Source organism: Triplophysa dalaica, chromosome 10 (assembly GCF_015846415.1).
Source record: "Triplophysa dalaica isolate WHDGS20190420 chromosome 10, ASM1584641v1, whole genome shotgun sequence".
Classification (NCBI taxonomy): domain Eukaryota; kingdom Metazoa; phylum Chordata; class Actinopteri; order Cypriniformes; family Nemacheilidae; genus Triplophysa; species Triplophysa dalaica.
In genome coordinates, this window is record NC_079551.1 from 5,328,285 (window position 1) to 5,344,479 (window position 16,195).

At 37.8% G+C, this 16,195-nt stretch overlaps 3 protein-coding genes across 3 annotated transcripts; 1 reads left to right on the top strand and 2 right to left on the bottom strand.

Annotated features, from left to right (window-relative positions):
* use1 (unconventional SNARE in the ER 1 homolog (S. cerevisiae)) lies at positions 1-2,940 on the bottom strand. Its single transcript, XM_056759047.1, has 8 exons — positions 2,824-2,940; positions 2,398-2,447; positions 2,149-2,227; positions 1,844-1,996; positions 1,659-1,674; positions 1,532-1,562; positions 1,262-1,424; positions 1-1,021 (listed from the first exon to the last, which is right to left on the bottom strand). The coding sequence occupies exons 1-8, from the start codon at positions 2,923-2,925 to the stop codon at positions 839-841; spliced, it is 777 nt and encodes a 258-aa protein (XP_056615025.1). The 5' UTR covers positions 2,926-2,940; the 3' UTR covers positions 1-838.
* A 2,522-nt stretch (positions 2,941-5,462) lies between these two features.
* LOC130429907 (GTPase IMAP family member 7-like) lies at positions 5,463-7,585 on the bottom strand. The gene is made up of 2 exons (XM_056758753.1): positions 7,570-7,585; positions 5,463-6,202 (listed from the first exon to the last, which is right to left on the bottom strand). The coding sequence occupies exons 1-2, from the start codon at positions 7,583-7,585 to the stop codon at positions 5,463-5,465; spliced, it is 756 nt and encodes a 251-aa protein (XP_056614731.1).
* A 619-nt stretch (positions 7,586-8,204) lies between these two features.
* Positions 8,205-13,387, top strand: LOC130429909 (GTPase IMAP family member 9-like). Its single transcript, XM_056758755.1, has 3 exons — positions 8,205-8,220; positions 9,662-10,308; positions 13,343-13,387. Exons 1-3 carry the CDS (start codon positions 8,205-8,207, stop codon positions 13,385-13,387), a joined length of 708 nt encoding a protein of 235 aa, XP_056614733.1.
* Positions 13,388-16,195: the final 2,808 nt, after the last annotated feature.

Consider the following 16,195-nt stretch of genomic DNA (forward strand, 5'->3'; position numbering starts at 1 on the left):
TGGATTGCAAATTATTTTATTTAAATAACACACTCCTATGTTTTAGTCTCATAAATAACTTTCATTACCACTTCATCGGGAACCCATTCGAAGGGGAAAACAATAATGGCTATTCTGTGGTCAGGTGGAACAATCAAAACCAACATGAGCAACGCACAACGCACAATCATTGCCAGTACACAGAAAACAACACATTTAGACCCATCAATAGACCAAACGCTCAATAAACACAGACGTTAACCAATGACATGATTGATCACCATATCTGAGCAATTCTTAATACTGTGCAGGGCTTTGTGCTATATAGGGAACCGCAGGCACAAATAGATCTTTAAGTAACCAGACAGCTAAATATGGGGCATTTATTTTCCAGCTGAGTTCCCCGAGGCCGTTCTGTATCCGCCTTTCCTATCCGAGTCGAGTGTGCCTCCAATCAGCAAAAATACTTCCCTATGCTTGCCAGAACTCTTCCTGTATAGCTGATTGACACAGCAGGCCTGGACAAGCCTACCCGGACCTTAAAACAGCTCACAAGCATCAGAATAGAGCCACGGTCGGTTTACATATCCACTGTACATGGGAAAATGACAAATATGGATATTTAATAGCAAATGATGTGTGCAGATATGAATTGAGATACCTGAATTTGTTGAGCATCACAATATGAATCACAATGGCATGCAGGAAACAATGTAAATTTCTTGGGAACAAAAACGGAGGGTGTCAGCTAATAATCTGATAACAGCTGCATTTGCAGCTATATCAGACCTTGGCTAGTGTCTATCTGTAAATCCGCTACTGAAGATAAAATAAATCTAGTCTATTCTAATGCTGAACATCATCTGAGTCTCGGGAATAGTCTTATAAATAAGATCATGCTTATAAAAGTAAAGGAGACGACTATAAGCATCAACCACAGAAACCAGTTGACGGATTTTTTGGTGTGTTGCTCCAGGCGCTCGGATTCCGTCTTGAGCTTTTCGAAGTTCATGTCGGCCTGTCGCATGGACTGAGTCAGTGTCTAAATATAAAGAAAAACATTTTAATCGAGAAGTGCACATTTGCTTGACCAAATATAATTTAGTTCTGAAAGTTCAGTATACAGTAAGTAGATTGTATCACTAATATGATGGTGCCATCTAGTGGACAGACATTGTAACATTGTTACTGTCAGACAGGATTCGCACTGGTCATGCAAAATAAATTAAAATCATAAATAATCCTTGTTCCTAGTAGTTGTGTAAAAAGCAAGGCATCAGACCTGGTTGTCTTGTTTAATGATGTTCTGAGCAGCGAGCGTGTTGTTCTTCAGGTTGCGTGCAAGGTTTAACATATCTTCAGCCAGTTTCTCCTGCAGGTTGTGATGGTGTTGAAGAATCGCATCCAGCTCGGTGGCGGACTGTCGCTCATCCACAGGGAGGCTCCTGAAGAACAGTTGAGAAGAGAGAAAAGTTTTATCAGTGTTTTTTTTTATATCAAACCAGACATTCAATAAAAAACAAGCGAGTACGAGTAATGTGGTAAAGTCTACCTTCTGTGTCTCAGATCGGAATCAAATGAACCTGTTCATGGAGGACAAAGAAAGAAAAAGGTCAAAACTGATGTCTGGTTTGTCCTTAGATGCAATATTAGTGAGATAGATTAGTATTAATATTTACCAGAATTTGAACCCCCCTGTTAAAATACAGAAAACACACAAGTTGATTAAAATGTTTCTGAATATCTTTCAAAATACCAAAATTTTACTAAAAATAAAATGTATGAAATTGTATTCAGCTAGATTTAATAAATTTTTATTTGACATTACATCACTGTTGTAGTTAGAAGAGAACAAGAGTCATACTTTGCTCATCAGTTCCTTCTTCATCTCTTCAGCACATCGTGCTTTGCTCTGTATATGAACTGTCTTGCTGGCTGGTGTTCTCTCACTGGATATGGTTGGCGTGCGTCCAGGAGCCAGAAACTGATTGGCTAAAGATTTCTCTGCTGGAGACGGCTATAAATAATAAAGAAGAAAAAAAACACTTGTACATGACCAAACATTAGATACTGTATACATGATCATAAAAAATAGAAAAATAATTGTGTATATACAGTAAATATAATGTAATGGACTATACGCATGGATAAATTATTATAATAACTGACCAGTCTTTCAGCCTCCAGGAGACCCTTGAGGAAGTCCACTTTGCGGGTGTAATCTGTCAGTATTTCCGGCATTGGTTTGCTGAGGGAATCAGAAAAATTATTCGTCATCTATATAACCTCCTGTATAAATAATTTCAATATCACCCTCAATAATTACTATTGTCACTAGTTTGTTCACATAGAGAACAACGTAGTAAAACATGAATAAAAGACCTCTAATAGTGGTAATAGTGAAAGTATTGAATGTACCTGGGACTCTTCTTTAAAGCCACAAGCATTTCTTCCAGCGCACCAACATACTTAAAACAAAAAATATATAAATATTTGATTCATTTATAAAATATTATACAATTCAAATTTAATTATATATCATTCTATAGGAAAATTCACATTTACATTCACATTTAGCAGACGCTTTTTTCCAAAGCGTTTTACAGGTGGGGTAAGCAATTAATACAATAAATGTCACTGTCCAAATAACAGTCCAAAAATTGTTATGTTAAGTATATTTCACATGAATGTTACACTAGAATTTTAATTAGTCTAGTCTTACATAAATGGTGTTGTTCGTAATGGCTTGGTTGTTTAGATGCAGAATATTGGCTGTTTTTAAATAAAAGCACGTTTTTCACAATAAGAACATGCCATTAAATGCATTGCAATGTTATTATTTACCTTCTCGAGTCTCCATTCCGTTTCGCCTCTTTTTTCTGAAGCCAAAGACTCACAGCGTGATAATAATCGGATAAAATTGATCTCCAGTCTAGACGTGGCCATATTTGACACAGATAACGGAAGTCGTGCGATTTCTGCGGAAACGGAACTCAAAAGGACTACAAATGAAAAGTCTCTCTTTGTTGCGCGAGGGCAGTTTCAAGCGTGAAAAATGTGAGCGGAATTACCCTAAACAATTTTCATACAGAGATCCTGGAAAATACTCGGGAAATGTGTCCAGAATTTGTTCCTACATCGTGAGATTTTGTCCATTTACACTGTCAGTGATTAACAAGAATCTGTGCGTGCGTTTAACAACACATCCAGTGAATATCCCGTCACGATACGTGACGTAATATATTGCAATTTGATGTGCATTTCTTTAGCAGTGTTGGGCAAGTTACCTCCAAAATGTAATTGATCATAAATTATAAGCTACTGTCATTTAAAAGTAATTAGTTGGATTACAATATTGCTGTCTTTGAATTTCACTGCGTTACACTCCGCATTTCCATCCATCCATTTTCTACCGCTTATCCGAACTACCTCAGGTCACGGGGAGCACACTCCTCATTTATCAAAATAAACACAAAAGTTTGATTTCATTGCTGAAAAATCCACCTCAGAAATTCTAATGGTTTCCATTAAAAGTCCCCTGCAAACCATAGGTTATATTAATACCTTTAATAGCTTTTTCAGCAGTGTATGCGTTATTACATTATCCTTCCAGTGGGGGGAGATGTTCTTACTGCATATTGATTGAATGATTGAATTACATTTCTTAAAATTAAACATATCTGGGAAACTAATACTAGCTTGACAATATTTAGACGGACATTTTGTATGGAAGCAAACAATGCGCTTCAATGCGATTTTAGATGCATTTACATATTCGAGTGAACCAATACGTTGTTTTAACTCGATTAAAACAGGTATAATATTACCCAAATGTATTTTTTTCAGCAAAAAAATATATATCTAACATTGGGACAACAAATGTTGCAAATTAATAAAGGCATGGCTAATATTAACCAATAGCCTACCAATTTATCGTTTATTATTATCACTGTTTTACATTGTACACACACTCACCTAAAGGCTTATTAGGAACACCTGTTTAATTTCTCATTAATGCAATTATGGTGGTGGTGTAATGGTGTGGGGGATGTTTTCTTGGCACACTTTAGGCCCCTTAGTGCCAATTGGGCATCGTTTAAATGCCACGGCCTACCTAAGCATTGTTTCTGACCATGTCCATCCCTTTATGACCACCATGTACCCATCCTCTGATGGCTACTTCCAGCAGGATAATGTACCATGTTACAAAGCTCAAATCATTTCAAATTGGTTTCTTGAACATGCCAATGAGTTCACTGTACTAAAATGGCCCCCACAGTCACCAGATCTCAACCTAATAGAGCATCTTTGGGATGTGGTGGAACGGGAGCTTTGTGCATCCTACAAATCTCCATCAACTGCAAGATACTATCCTATCAATATGGGCCAACATTTCTAAAGAGTGCTTTCAGCACCTTGATGAATCAATGCCACATAGAATTAAGGCAGTTCTGAAGGCGAAAGGGGGTCAAACACAGTATTAGTATGGTGTTCCTAATAATGCTTTAGGTGAGTGTATAAAATTAAATCATTTAATCAATTATTTTTTTAAGTGTTATAAAGCTTAAGTCTTCTGTTTTGTCATACTGTGCCCAAAGGGACCCCTTCCCACCCACTGACCCCACTTCTTGGTCAACAACTCACTTTTTTGTCCGACTATACACGGGCCCCAAGGGTCGACCAAGAGTCACTATTTTCACACTGTCAGTGTATGGGTTGACTAATCGACCAATTTTCTGCCCTCTTTCAGTTTACACCAATAAGGCGAAGTTCATCTTAAGACAAGTAGACCACTATTCTGCCCATCGGAAGTTTACAAGATTCTTCCGGACTAGAGTTGTTTAGCACAATGTATGTTACATCAACTGGTCTATAGTTAATTCTTATATGCAAACATTTAAATTTACAATGTATATAGCCACTCATATTGATTTCGGTTTCTTTTTGATTATACAAATCTACAGTTAATTATAACTGGCTTCGTGCTGTCATGGAACGCTCATGGACCACAGACAAAGGTTGATTCAAATCTTGCCATCTTCTTTGGTCTTTGGAAATACACAGACATCAAACTTGTATAGTCTCGTATGTTTTCTGTAATCCAAATCTTTAATAAAAAGCAAAACATACACAAGGGTAATACAAACAGTTACATTAAGTTACATATAAGAACCAAGAAACACAATGTAGGGTGATGTAGTTCAAGGGGGAAACCAGGCAGGGGGGACAAATGGGACGGTGACACATGCATATTTATATCAACGGATCATTTTAAGACAACCTTGTATCACCCAATATAACATATGGATTCAATCACTTTCATTTGTAATGCATGTACACACATATTTCTAAAACCCCATGTTAGAAAATTAATTAAAGTCATGAAAAATAAAAAGCTAATTAGTTAGACGTTGCAAAGCAATGCCAGTCATACGGTACAGAAAATAACCTGTGTTGATTCTTTCAAACTACAAAGTATCCATCTAATTCCCCAAAAAACGTCCCCACAATATTGAAGAACCCAATTCTGCAAAATACACCAACAACCACTTCAGTAATCCAGTCCAATCCTGTGTCTGTTCTTTCTTTGCCTGAATAATTTTCAGCATTTCATTGGTGAAACGGCCTGCGTTTTTTTTCACCATATTTTCAACAATTTCAAATATTTTGTCAACCTGAACTGTGTTGTTCCTGTAGTTGTCCTGACTGTTCTTCCAGTATTTGTTATCAATAACATGACAGCCACCTCCACACTTACTAACAAAACTGTTCAGTTCTGCATTACCTTGAACAAAATCATGAATTGATTGATTAGCTTCAAGTTCATCACCGTGAGTAAAGACTATCGTTGAATATCTCAGAGCTTCTTGTCCAAACAAATCATTCAGCTTCTTTACAACATCTTGTTCATGTTCAGTGAATCTGCACACTCTTAAAACAATCAGGAACGCATCAGGTCCTGGAGCACATTCAATCATACATCTTAGTATTTCTTTTTTTAAGACGTCCTCACTGTGTCTGGTATCAAAAAGTCCAGGTGTGTCAATAATATTGATTCTGGAGTGATTTATCTTTCGGGTCTCTGATTTACATTCAGAAGTTTCTGAAGAGGCTCCACAGGAGGCAGTGAAAACATCTTCACCAAATATTGTGTTCGCTGTGCTGCTTTTTCCATCTCCAGTTCTCCCCAACAGCACAATCCTTACATCTTTGTCCTGTGTTCCTACAAAGAGATTTTAATCATTGCAATTTTTACCAAAACACTGAAAATACAGTATTTATTCAGAATTGCACAAGGGCTGGAATAAACATCAATTTGGAATTATTATGATTTGTATGAAGTACAATCACATTCTTGTACTCCCTCCATCCTGTATGTATCCAAATGTTTTTTAAGTGAAAAATTCTTGTATTCAGTAAAAAATTACAACATTTGTGCCCAGTGTCATAGACAAGGTTTAAGAATAGTCCCAGACTAGAACGAAAGTTTGAGCCGTCATGACTGAAAATTACCTTAACATATCTTAAAATATGTCATTACATTGTTTTGTATCTATCCGAGGCATTTTAATAAAAGCGATTAAATATCCGGATTTAACTGTGGTATACTGTGGTCCTGGATTAAGACAGGGTTTGTCTTTAAAACCGGGCCTAGAATTTTAAAATGTAAACCAAGTTTGTATGAAAGAAAATGGAAAAGGAAATGAGAAAAAAGAATGGCAAACATTTTACACTATATGTGATTTATATGTGTTTACATGATCACTTTTTCTGAGATGAGGAAAAGTTGCTGCCTTGGATCATGCATGAAAATCAGAAAGTGGTTCTGTTTGTAATACACAAATCCTAAATAACAAATATAAATCAGTTAACATATTCTTAACATATTCTTGCACTTGTGAACTGGCACAGAGATAAATGCTTCCCCATCATTTTCACGTATGAATCCAAGTGAATGTAGCACAAGTTTGGTGAGACTCCTTTAGGTGCCTCAATTGATGAATGGTGATTTTGTTACCTTCCGTTGGACTTAAACAGAAATAAGCCACCCAACCCCACCCCACAAAGACATGTTGACCAACTTGATACTTACAATCCTAAATGTGTGACAAGACATACACGACAGGCTTTTTTAGCCTAGACTGGTGTTTTTTGGAAGACCAGGAAGAACAGATTATATTTCCTGTTAGATATCTTTAAACTTTTGATTTGTAATGTTCTTTGCCTTTTCCTGGTTGTTTTACCAATCATATATTTGCATACTCAGTTTCTTACCTTTACTTGTCTGAGTACTCTGACAGCATGTCACACCTTATTTTAAATTACTTAAAGTCTTAAATTAAAATATGTAATTTACAATCATAAAATTCGAAGACTGAAATTGCTAAATCAAACTAGTAGTATAGAGAATGACTAGCTTCAAATGTCATGTATTTCAATAAACGATGGCAGTGTAACCACAAATGAATGAAATGTTATGTCCAACATTCTCCACTCTTTCTGCAATGTTGATCCTTATGTGAGCTTCATTTTAACATTTCATAATAAATGTCTTTTTTATTTACGCTCCCAAAACCTAGAATAACAGACCTGCAAATCTTGCCATCTTCTTAGGTCTTCAGTGTTTTCAGACGTATGAATGTTCTGGAAATAAGAAAATAATTGTATTAATACCAATTATCAACATTTTTGCAGAAACATTCAATACTCAAAATCATCATGCTCTTTATTTATACTGTAAAGTCAGATTGTGGCACTTTTATTATTAAATTATTTCAATTGTGAAAAAATACTTAAGTTTTACCTTACCTAAATCAGTTGATACCACTTGTAGATCTTGAATAAGTCGTGATACTTACAAAGGTACTTATATAGTCCTTGCCCGTCATGAAGGAGTGGCATAGGCAAGTGTAGGCAGTCTCCATTTATGAGATGCAGTTCCTTGTATCTATCCTTGAGAGTCTTCTAGCTCTGAGAGAACTGTCTGGACAGGTATGTTTCTGTTGGCTACTATTTTCTGTTAATTTGTTAGATTTGCTAAACCCTAAAATGACAATTTTTGTCAATATTTTGTGTTTTTTTGTACTTCATTCCATCCCATTATAATATTTAAAGCTGTATATTTTACACAAAACATACAAGTATATGAAACGAACTAAACCATCTAAATCATTTACAGGATATTCATACGTCTACCATACACCACCTTCGAAAGACCTAAGAAGATGGCAAGATTTGCAGGTCTGTTATTCTGGGTTTGGGGTGTGTATAAAAAAGGATAAAATGAAAATCACATTAGGGTCAACACTGCTGAAAGTGCGAAGAATGTTTGTTTTTTGAAAGACATGGCATGTAAAGCTAGTCATTCTTTATATTGTTAGTTTGATTTAGCGATTTCAGTCATAAAATTGTATGATTGTAAATTATATATTTTAAATTGTAACATGTCTGAGTACTCAGACTAAGTAAAGCTATCAACTGGAGCATTTTTATAAGAAACTGAGTATACAAATATAAATTCAACAAGAGAAGTTGTAAACTTGAACTGGCACGGAGATGAAATGCTTGACCACCATTTTCACATATGTGTGAATACAAGCTCAGTGGTAAGAGCATTTTTTTAACAACGCAAGGTTGTGGGTTTGATCCCATGGGATTGCAAATACCTATGTAAAATGTATAGGATAAAGCAATGTAAGTCGCTTTTGATAAAAGCGTCTGCCAAAATGCCTAAACAAGTGATTTGAACACAAATTTGGTGAGACAGGTGCTTCAATTGATTTATGAGGATTTCGTTACATTTACATTTACATTTACATTTTCATTTTCATTTTCATTTTCATTTTCATTTTCATTTTCATTTTCATTTTCATTTTCATTTACATTTACATTTACATTTACATTTTCATTTACATTTTCCATTTTCCATTTTCCATTTTCATTTCCATTTCGATTTCAATTTTCCATTTTCCATTTCCATTTTCCATTTTCCATTTTCCATTTTCCATTTTCCATTTACATTTACATTTACATTTACATTTAGCAGATGCTTTTATCCAAAGAGACTTACATTGCTTTTTCCTATACATTTTTCATTATTTCATTATAGGTGGGTATTTTTTCATGTTTTACTTTAATTTGTTACACGGAGTTATTTAATTTTAAATGCATTGCAAAAAGCATATTCCAATGTTGCTGTCTCTTTAAACTCAGGCATCTTGTTACAAACTGCACAGAGACTGGAGAGGTTGAGGATCCAATTGCATAGCGTTTCAGTGAAATTAAAAAATAATATTCTTATTTTTTCTTGAAATATTGAAGCATTTATAGTCAATAGCTTATCAATGTGGGTGATTCTCTTTTAAAGTTCATGTGCCCTCATAATATTCAGTTAAAATCTGAAAATTCACTTCAGCCCGTACAGTATATATTAACACATCATGAAATATGAAACAACAACTTGAGTTTAAGTATTGTACTTAAACTCAAGCCCGCAACTGTCCCGATTGCTTCTATTGCTTACCCCACCTGTAAGTCGCTTTGAATAAAAGCGTCTGCTAAATGACTAAATGTAAATGTGAAGTGGCCATGCACGGATAGTACATCGACGCATCAGTGTCTCATCAAAAAATAAATATACATTTTTTTTTGTAAAGGGTGTAATGTTCATATTCTCTCATAGGAACACAAGAGAAAAATGTAAGGATTGTGCTTGTGGGGAGAACTGGAGATGGAAAAAGCAGCACCGGGAACACAATACTCGGTGAAGATGTTTTCACTGCCTCTAATGCAGCCGTTTCTGTAACTTCTGAATGTAAATCAGAAACAAGAGAGATAAATCACTGCAGGATCACTGTTACCGACACACCTGGAATTTTTAACAACAGGCTTAGTGAGGAAAACTTGAAAAAAGAAATACTGAAATGCATGACTGAATGTGCTCCAGGACCTCATGCTTACATGATTGTTTTAAGAGTTACAAGAATTACCGAACGAGAACAAAATGTACTGAAGTACCTGAATGATTTGTTTGGAGAAGAAGCTCTAAAATATTCAATCATTGTCTTTACTCAAGGTGATAAACTTGATTCCGGTAAAACTGTTAGTGATTTTGTTGAAGATAACAGGGAACTGAAGAGGTTTGTTGATAAATGTGGAGGTGGCTATCATGTCATTGATAATAAATACTGGAAGAACAGTTACGACAACTACAGGAACAACACAGTTCAGGTTGAGAATATCATTAGAAGTGTAGAAGATATGCTGTTGAGAAATGGAGGAGGATGTTTCACCCAAAAAATGCTGCAGAAAATTATGGGAGCAAGGGAGGCAAAGCAGAAACCAAAAGTGTTCCAGACTGTTATGAACTATATGCTAACACACAAACTAATTGTATGTGGTGTTGTATGTTGTCTGTTGCTACTGAAGTCATTCATTATGAATGCAGACCGAGTGGCCACAAAGCTTTGATTTATTGGTTACCGTATAGGTGGTATTTGTTAACGCTATATATATATATATATATATATATATATATATATATATATATATATATATATATGACAACGAACAATTTCGTTTTTCAGCATTCATAATCTTTGTTAATGTTTGTCGATGTCTATACAATTGTTCATGTTAGTTCATGGAGCATTAACTAATGTTAACAGACACAATGTTTGATTTTTAAAACATTTTACTAAATGCTAAGTTATCATGAACTAAGATTAATGAATGCTTTAGAAGTATTGTTCAATGTGTGTTCTTGTTAGCTAATGCATTATCTAATTGTTTACAAATAGCACCTTATTGTAAACTGTTACTGATTCATGTATATTGATTTATATTGAATGTACAAATGAATGTGCTAATCTGCTTCGGTGTAAAATGACTCTGTGTAACTAAACAGCTTTACTTTTATGTTGCAGTTTCTTGTTTAAATAAATATCATGTACATTTTATATATATTTTATGTTTTACAACTTGTCAATCCACGTAAAAAGGTTTTTATAATGTTTAGTTCAAATCTAAAATTGTAATTGTACTGTGTGGAGTAGCAAACCTTGATGGTGTTCATACGGCTTCATAATTACTGTTGTTTTGAGACGACACCACATGATGTGCTCATGGGCATAACCACGGGTGTTACTTCTCAGAAGGGCAATTCAAGTCACACCGGTTAGGTAGGAATATTTATAAAAATCAATTAGAAAAAGCAAAACTATTCATAAAGTAAAATCTTTTGCTTTATGACATTTAAGTTGCATGATGTTTTCAATATCCTTCAATCACAAAATGTTATCATTTTAATCAGTTTAACCACAATGAATGCAAAATATCCTTAACCAATCCTCTATACTCTCAGGAAATTAAAACGTATTGTAAGGTTTCATTTCTGTTTTAGAATATTTTCAATTTCATATTATCAGACTTTCTTATGTCCTTGGGATATGTTGTACACTGGATGTATGAAGGTTCTGAAATTTTTTATTAAAATTAAATTTAGATTTTTTAATTTCTATAAAATGTGCATACAAACAAAAATAGGCCTTCTGAAACATATACACTGACATTAAAATGCTATTGTCTTTTTTGTGTATGGTACCTTGATATGGTATTTTTTATGTGAAACATTACCTGATTTACAGGTTGAAATGATAAACATTTTACTGCATTAAAATTAAACAATGTCTCACTCTGTTTAATAAAGGCCTTGGCCACTTGAGAGTTTGTGCACGCGGCAGGAAGGAAGAGCGCAAGTGTCTCCAATGTCTTAAAAATACCAAAGGTTTAACGCACACTAAACCTAGCTTGAATACTGCTCGACGCGGCATTAAGGATAAGGGTATCCCATCATGCATCATGTTCTAGATATTATGCTTTTTATCTCATAATTTGAAACACCACATTAATTAACGTTTCTTTTGAACTTGCAATATCTCCCATCGGGTTAGAAATACTCACTGTTTAACCAAATGTTCAAAATAATACAATAGATTAAATAGTGTAAATTTAATTTTATAAAAATGTTCTTCTTATTTAAATATTTTAAGTTACTGAAACACTTTTTTACTTTTGGGTAAAGTGTAATAATTATTTTTGATCAAGTTGAAGTTTTGACTAAAACTCAAATATGTATATGCTCCTTGTTCAATTTACTTAATTTAGTCAAGCAGGATTTCCCATTACCATGCATGCTTTTCATCAGACGGCATTAGGAGAGTCAATTAAAAAAAAAGATGATTATTTTATATGTTTTTAGAAAGTTAAAGACTTGTTAGTGTTTAATGTTCACTTCTCTTAGATATTTAGTAGAGTTTGACATATTTTTCAGTAAATAATTGTGCCAATAACAATCCAGAGATTAGTCTCTTGTTGTTCATTTTGGGTCTCATAAATCAAGGTGTGTGAATTATGCATATTAAGAAAAATAAATATGTAATATAAAGAAACGGTAAGAATTTAGTTTAGTTAACTTATCAATGAAATTAGGTGTACTTATTTGATTACGTTCTGTCTACTTAATTTCAGAAAAGGATAAATAAAAAAATTAAGTCGTACTTGCTAAGATTTGGTAAGAACTTTAACTTAATAGTGTAAGGTGGTGAAAAATGTGAAAAAAGAAGAACCACCAACCACTCACTGGCCCAATGGCTGAGTCCAAGTGGCATGGCGAAGGTATGTGCGCGTTCTTGTCTTTCCAGCGCTCTGGGTTGTTACAGTTAATGTTATTTTAACCTTACGTAATTTATCTGACTCCAAAATATAAAAAGGAAACCTCGTTGAATGATATTATTTGTATTTGATTATTATGTGTAATAATAATCATGCAATTTGGGTCATTGTTTGATTATCCTGCTATACTCTAAACTATATTCACTCATCCGATTCTCATGTCGCTTAGAGTCTCACGCCGGCCGTTTATACGCGGATCTCACGGTCACAAACTCGCCAGTCTTGGTCATTGCCAAAGGTAAGAGACCAGTAACATTTAGGTGGCTGCCCCCTGCAACTCACTGCTAAACGCACCTTTTTTGGTCAGCCTAGATTATTAACACCTAATCACAAACAACAATTATTTCAGCCAGAGGTCATGACCACGCCACAGCGATAAATAGACCAATCTTACCTTCTCTAATGGCAGCTTTATATAATCATGCCATGGTTTCCCATGTCCACTTAACTGGAATAATATTACTGTAATCAGAGTCTGAGACTTAGCCTATTTAGATTGGTCAGACAACCCTTGTGTTGTTCTAAACGGAAATTCACATTAACAGCCTCTAAGATCTAAGTACACTTAAACTAATGCCAAGTTGTTAACGGGATCTCTAAAATTCTCAGCAGGTGTGTCTTTGTCACCTAGACAGGATTCTGGTCCGTTACTCACCTGAGCGGGGATTTACGGTAACAAGGATGCAACGGGATAGAACATAATTCTTATATTGAATACATAATATAAGAACGTGTCTATAAATTCAGAATACTGCGGAACAATTCAAACATGACAATTTATTAGTCAGGTAAATGTTTCTTGACAATTACAATTCAATTCAGAGAATACAAAAACAAAACATCAAATCCTCAAAGATTAGTCTACGGGTCTAAGACGCATACCTGACAGTAGAAAAAGATGCGAACGGAAAAACAGTGCTGTGTGTCTGAAGGCACACACACAGCACCGGGGGGTTCATCATAGTAAGAATTCCCTAGAAAATTTTGCCAGCATCCCTTAAATACCCAGATCAAAATACCCTTCTGTGAGGCACGGAGCAATGACACGCACACAAGGAAGTGTTTTAATCAATCCCCGAAGGGTATTTTTATTTTAATCCCCGGGAAGACCGAAGGATTCCCAAAAAAAAAAAAAAAAAAAAAAAAAAGACTTCTGGGTTTCCGGGCTTTGTCACGTGGCTTGCTCTTTCAGCTTAGGCATGCGACCCGCAGTAATGTCCGCTGGTAACACCGAGGGGGATAGCGGTCCTGCCTGCTCAATCCCCGTCTGAGCCTGTAACCACAAAGAAAACTTAGCATGAGCGTTCGGAGTCTTTCGGGAGATGTTGCTCACCTTCTCTCTGATGGCTCTGGCTTTTATAGCCGGTTGTGATGAGCCCAAACGATCGGCAGGTGTGCCGCTCTAATTTCCCCCGTTTCCATGGCGACGCTGATTTCACACTGGGTGACTCGTCACACCTTCCTCCACACAACAACAATTTACATTGTAAATGACTCTGTCCTGGATCTGATCAGGCCACAAATGGCCTGGTTCTCTGAGGTGTCCAGTGGAAATGTGAAAAGACGTGTTGAGATAGAGGGGGGGAGGTTACCTGACCGAGATACCCATCCTGACCATAACCTCGACAGACCGTCTGCGTTACCATGGGAGGTCCCGGCCCGATGTACCACTTTAAAGTGGTAGTCCTGGAGTGCCAGAAACAACCTTGTGACCCTGGCATTGGTGTCCTTTGCTTTGGACATCCACTGGAGCGGAGCGTGGTCGGTTACCAGGGAAAACTCCGCCCCAGTAGATAGTAGCGCAACTCCAGGACTGCCCACTTTATGGCCAGGGCCTCCCTTTCCACCGTGGCATACCTACTTTCGGCTGACGTGAGCTTACGACTTATGTATACCACGGGGTGTTCCGTCCCATCCACGGTCTGGGACAGCACCGCTCCCAGACCGGTGTCGGACGCATCGGTCTGAAGGGTGAAGGGGCAGCTGAAGTCCGACGACCGAAGTATTGGGGAGGACGATAAAGCCTTCTTCAGGGACCGGAATGCCTGTTCCGTTTCCAGGGTCCATCCATACTTTCTCGGGCTGCCCCTTCCTGGTCAGGTCGGTCAGGGGGCTGGCTACAGAGGAGAAGTTGGGGATAAAGCACCTATAATATCCCGCTAGCCCCAGGAAGGCACGTACCTGGGTTTTATTACTGGGTCGGGGGGCATCCCGAACTGCTTCTACCTTCTTTGTCTGTGGCTGAATCAGACCTCCCCCGACCCTGTATCCCAGGTACTGGGCTTCGGCAAGACCCAGGTGGCACTTCTTGGGATTTGCCGTTAAGCCTGCCTTCCGGAGGTCCCTCAGCACTCTCCGCAGTCTGTCGAGGTGTTCCTCCCAGGTCCCAGAGTGGATGACGAGATCGTCTATGTAGGCCCCTGCGTATATTTGATGGGGGCGTAGCAAGATGTCCATCATCCTTTGAAAGGTGGCAGGTGACCCCTGTAAGCCGAAGGGTCGTACCTTGTATTGCCAATGTCCTGAGGGGGTACTGAATGCAGTCTTCTCCCGGGATTCTGGGGACAGGGGCACCTGCCAATATCCCTTCGTTAAATCGAGAGTGGTGATGAACCGGGCCTTTCCTAGTCTGTCCAGGAGCTCATCCACTCGGGGCATCGGATATCCGTCAAAGCTAGATGTTTCGTTCAGCCGACGGAAATCGTTGCAGAAGCGGAGGGTGCCATCTGTTTTTGGGACCATTACGATGGGGCTAGACCAGGGGCTACGGGAGGGCTCTATCACTCCCAGTTCTTTCATCCGGTTGACCTCCTCCTCAATAGCCAGTGGACGAGCCTCTGGAACCCGATAGGGCCGCTGACTCCAGGTGGTGTTCGGATCTCGTGCTGGGTTATCCGAGTCTGCCCGGGTTTTTCGGAAAAGACATCCTGGAACTGACTGACCAGGGATTGGATATCTTTCTTTTGGACGGGGGACAGCTGTTCTCCCATTTGCACCACCGGTGTCTCTGTTGCGGCGAAAGCTGCGATCTGGGTTGGGGAGGCAATCCTTTTCTTTAGCATGTCTCCAGATACAGCTGTTCCTCCCGTCGTCGGCCCGGCTGACGGACACGGTAGTTGACCGGCCCCACCTTCTCCACGATGGTGTAGGGACCTTTCCATGATGCCAGGAATTTTGACGTAGATGTGGGCGTCAGCAGTAGCACTCTATCTCCTGGCTGGAACTCTCTGGGCTGTGAGGTCCGGTCATACCACCGCTGTTGGGCGCGCTGGGCCTCTATAAGGTGTTCTTTCACGATTGGCATGACCCGATCTATGCGAGCCAGCATTTGCTGAACAAGCTCGATCACGCTACGATGGGGTGCCGGCTGTTGTTCCCAGGCATCTCTGGCCACATCCAGGAGGCCACGGGGTTGTAGGCCAAAGAGAAGTTCAAAGGGTGTGAACCCTGTAGACGCTTGGGGCACTTCCTGGATACCGAAGAG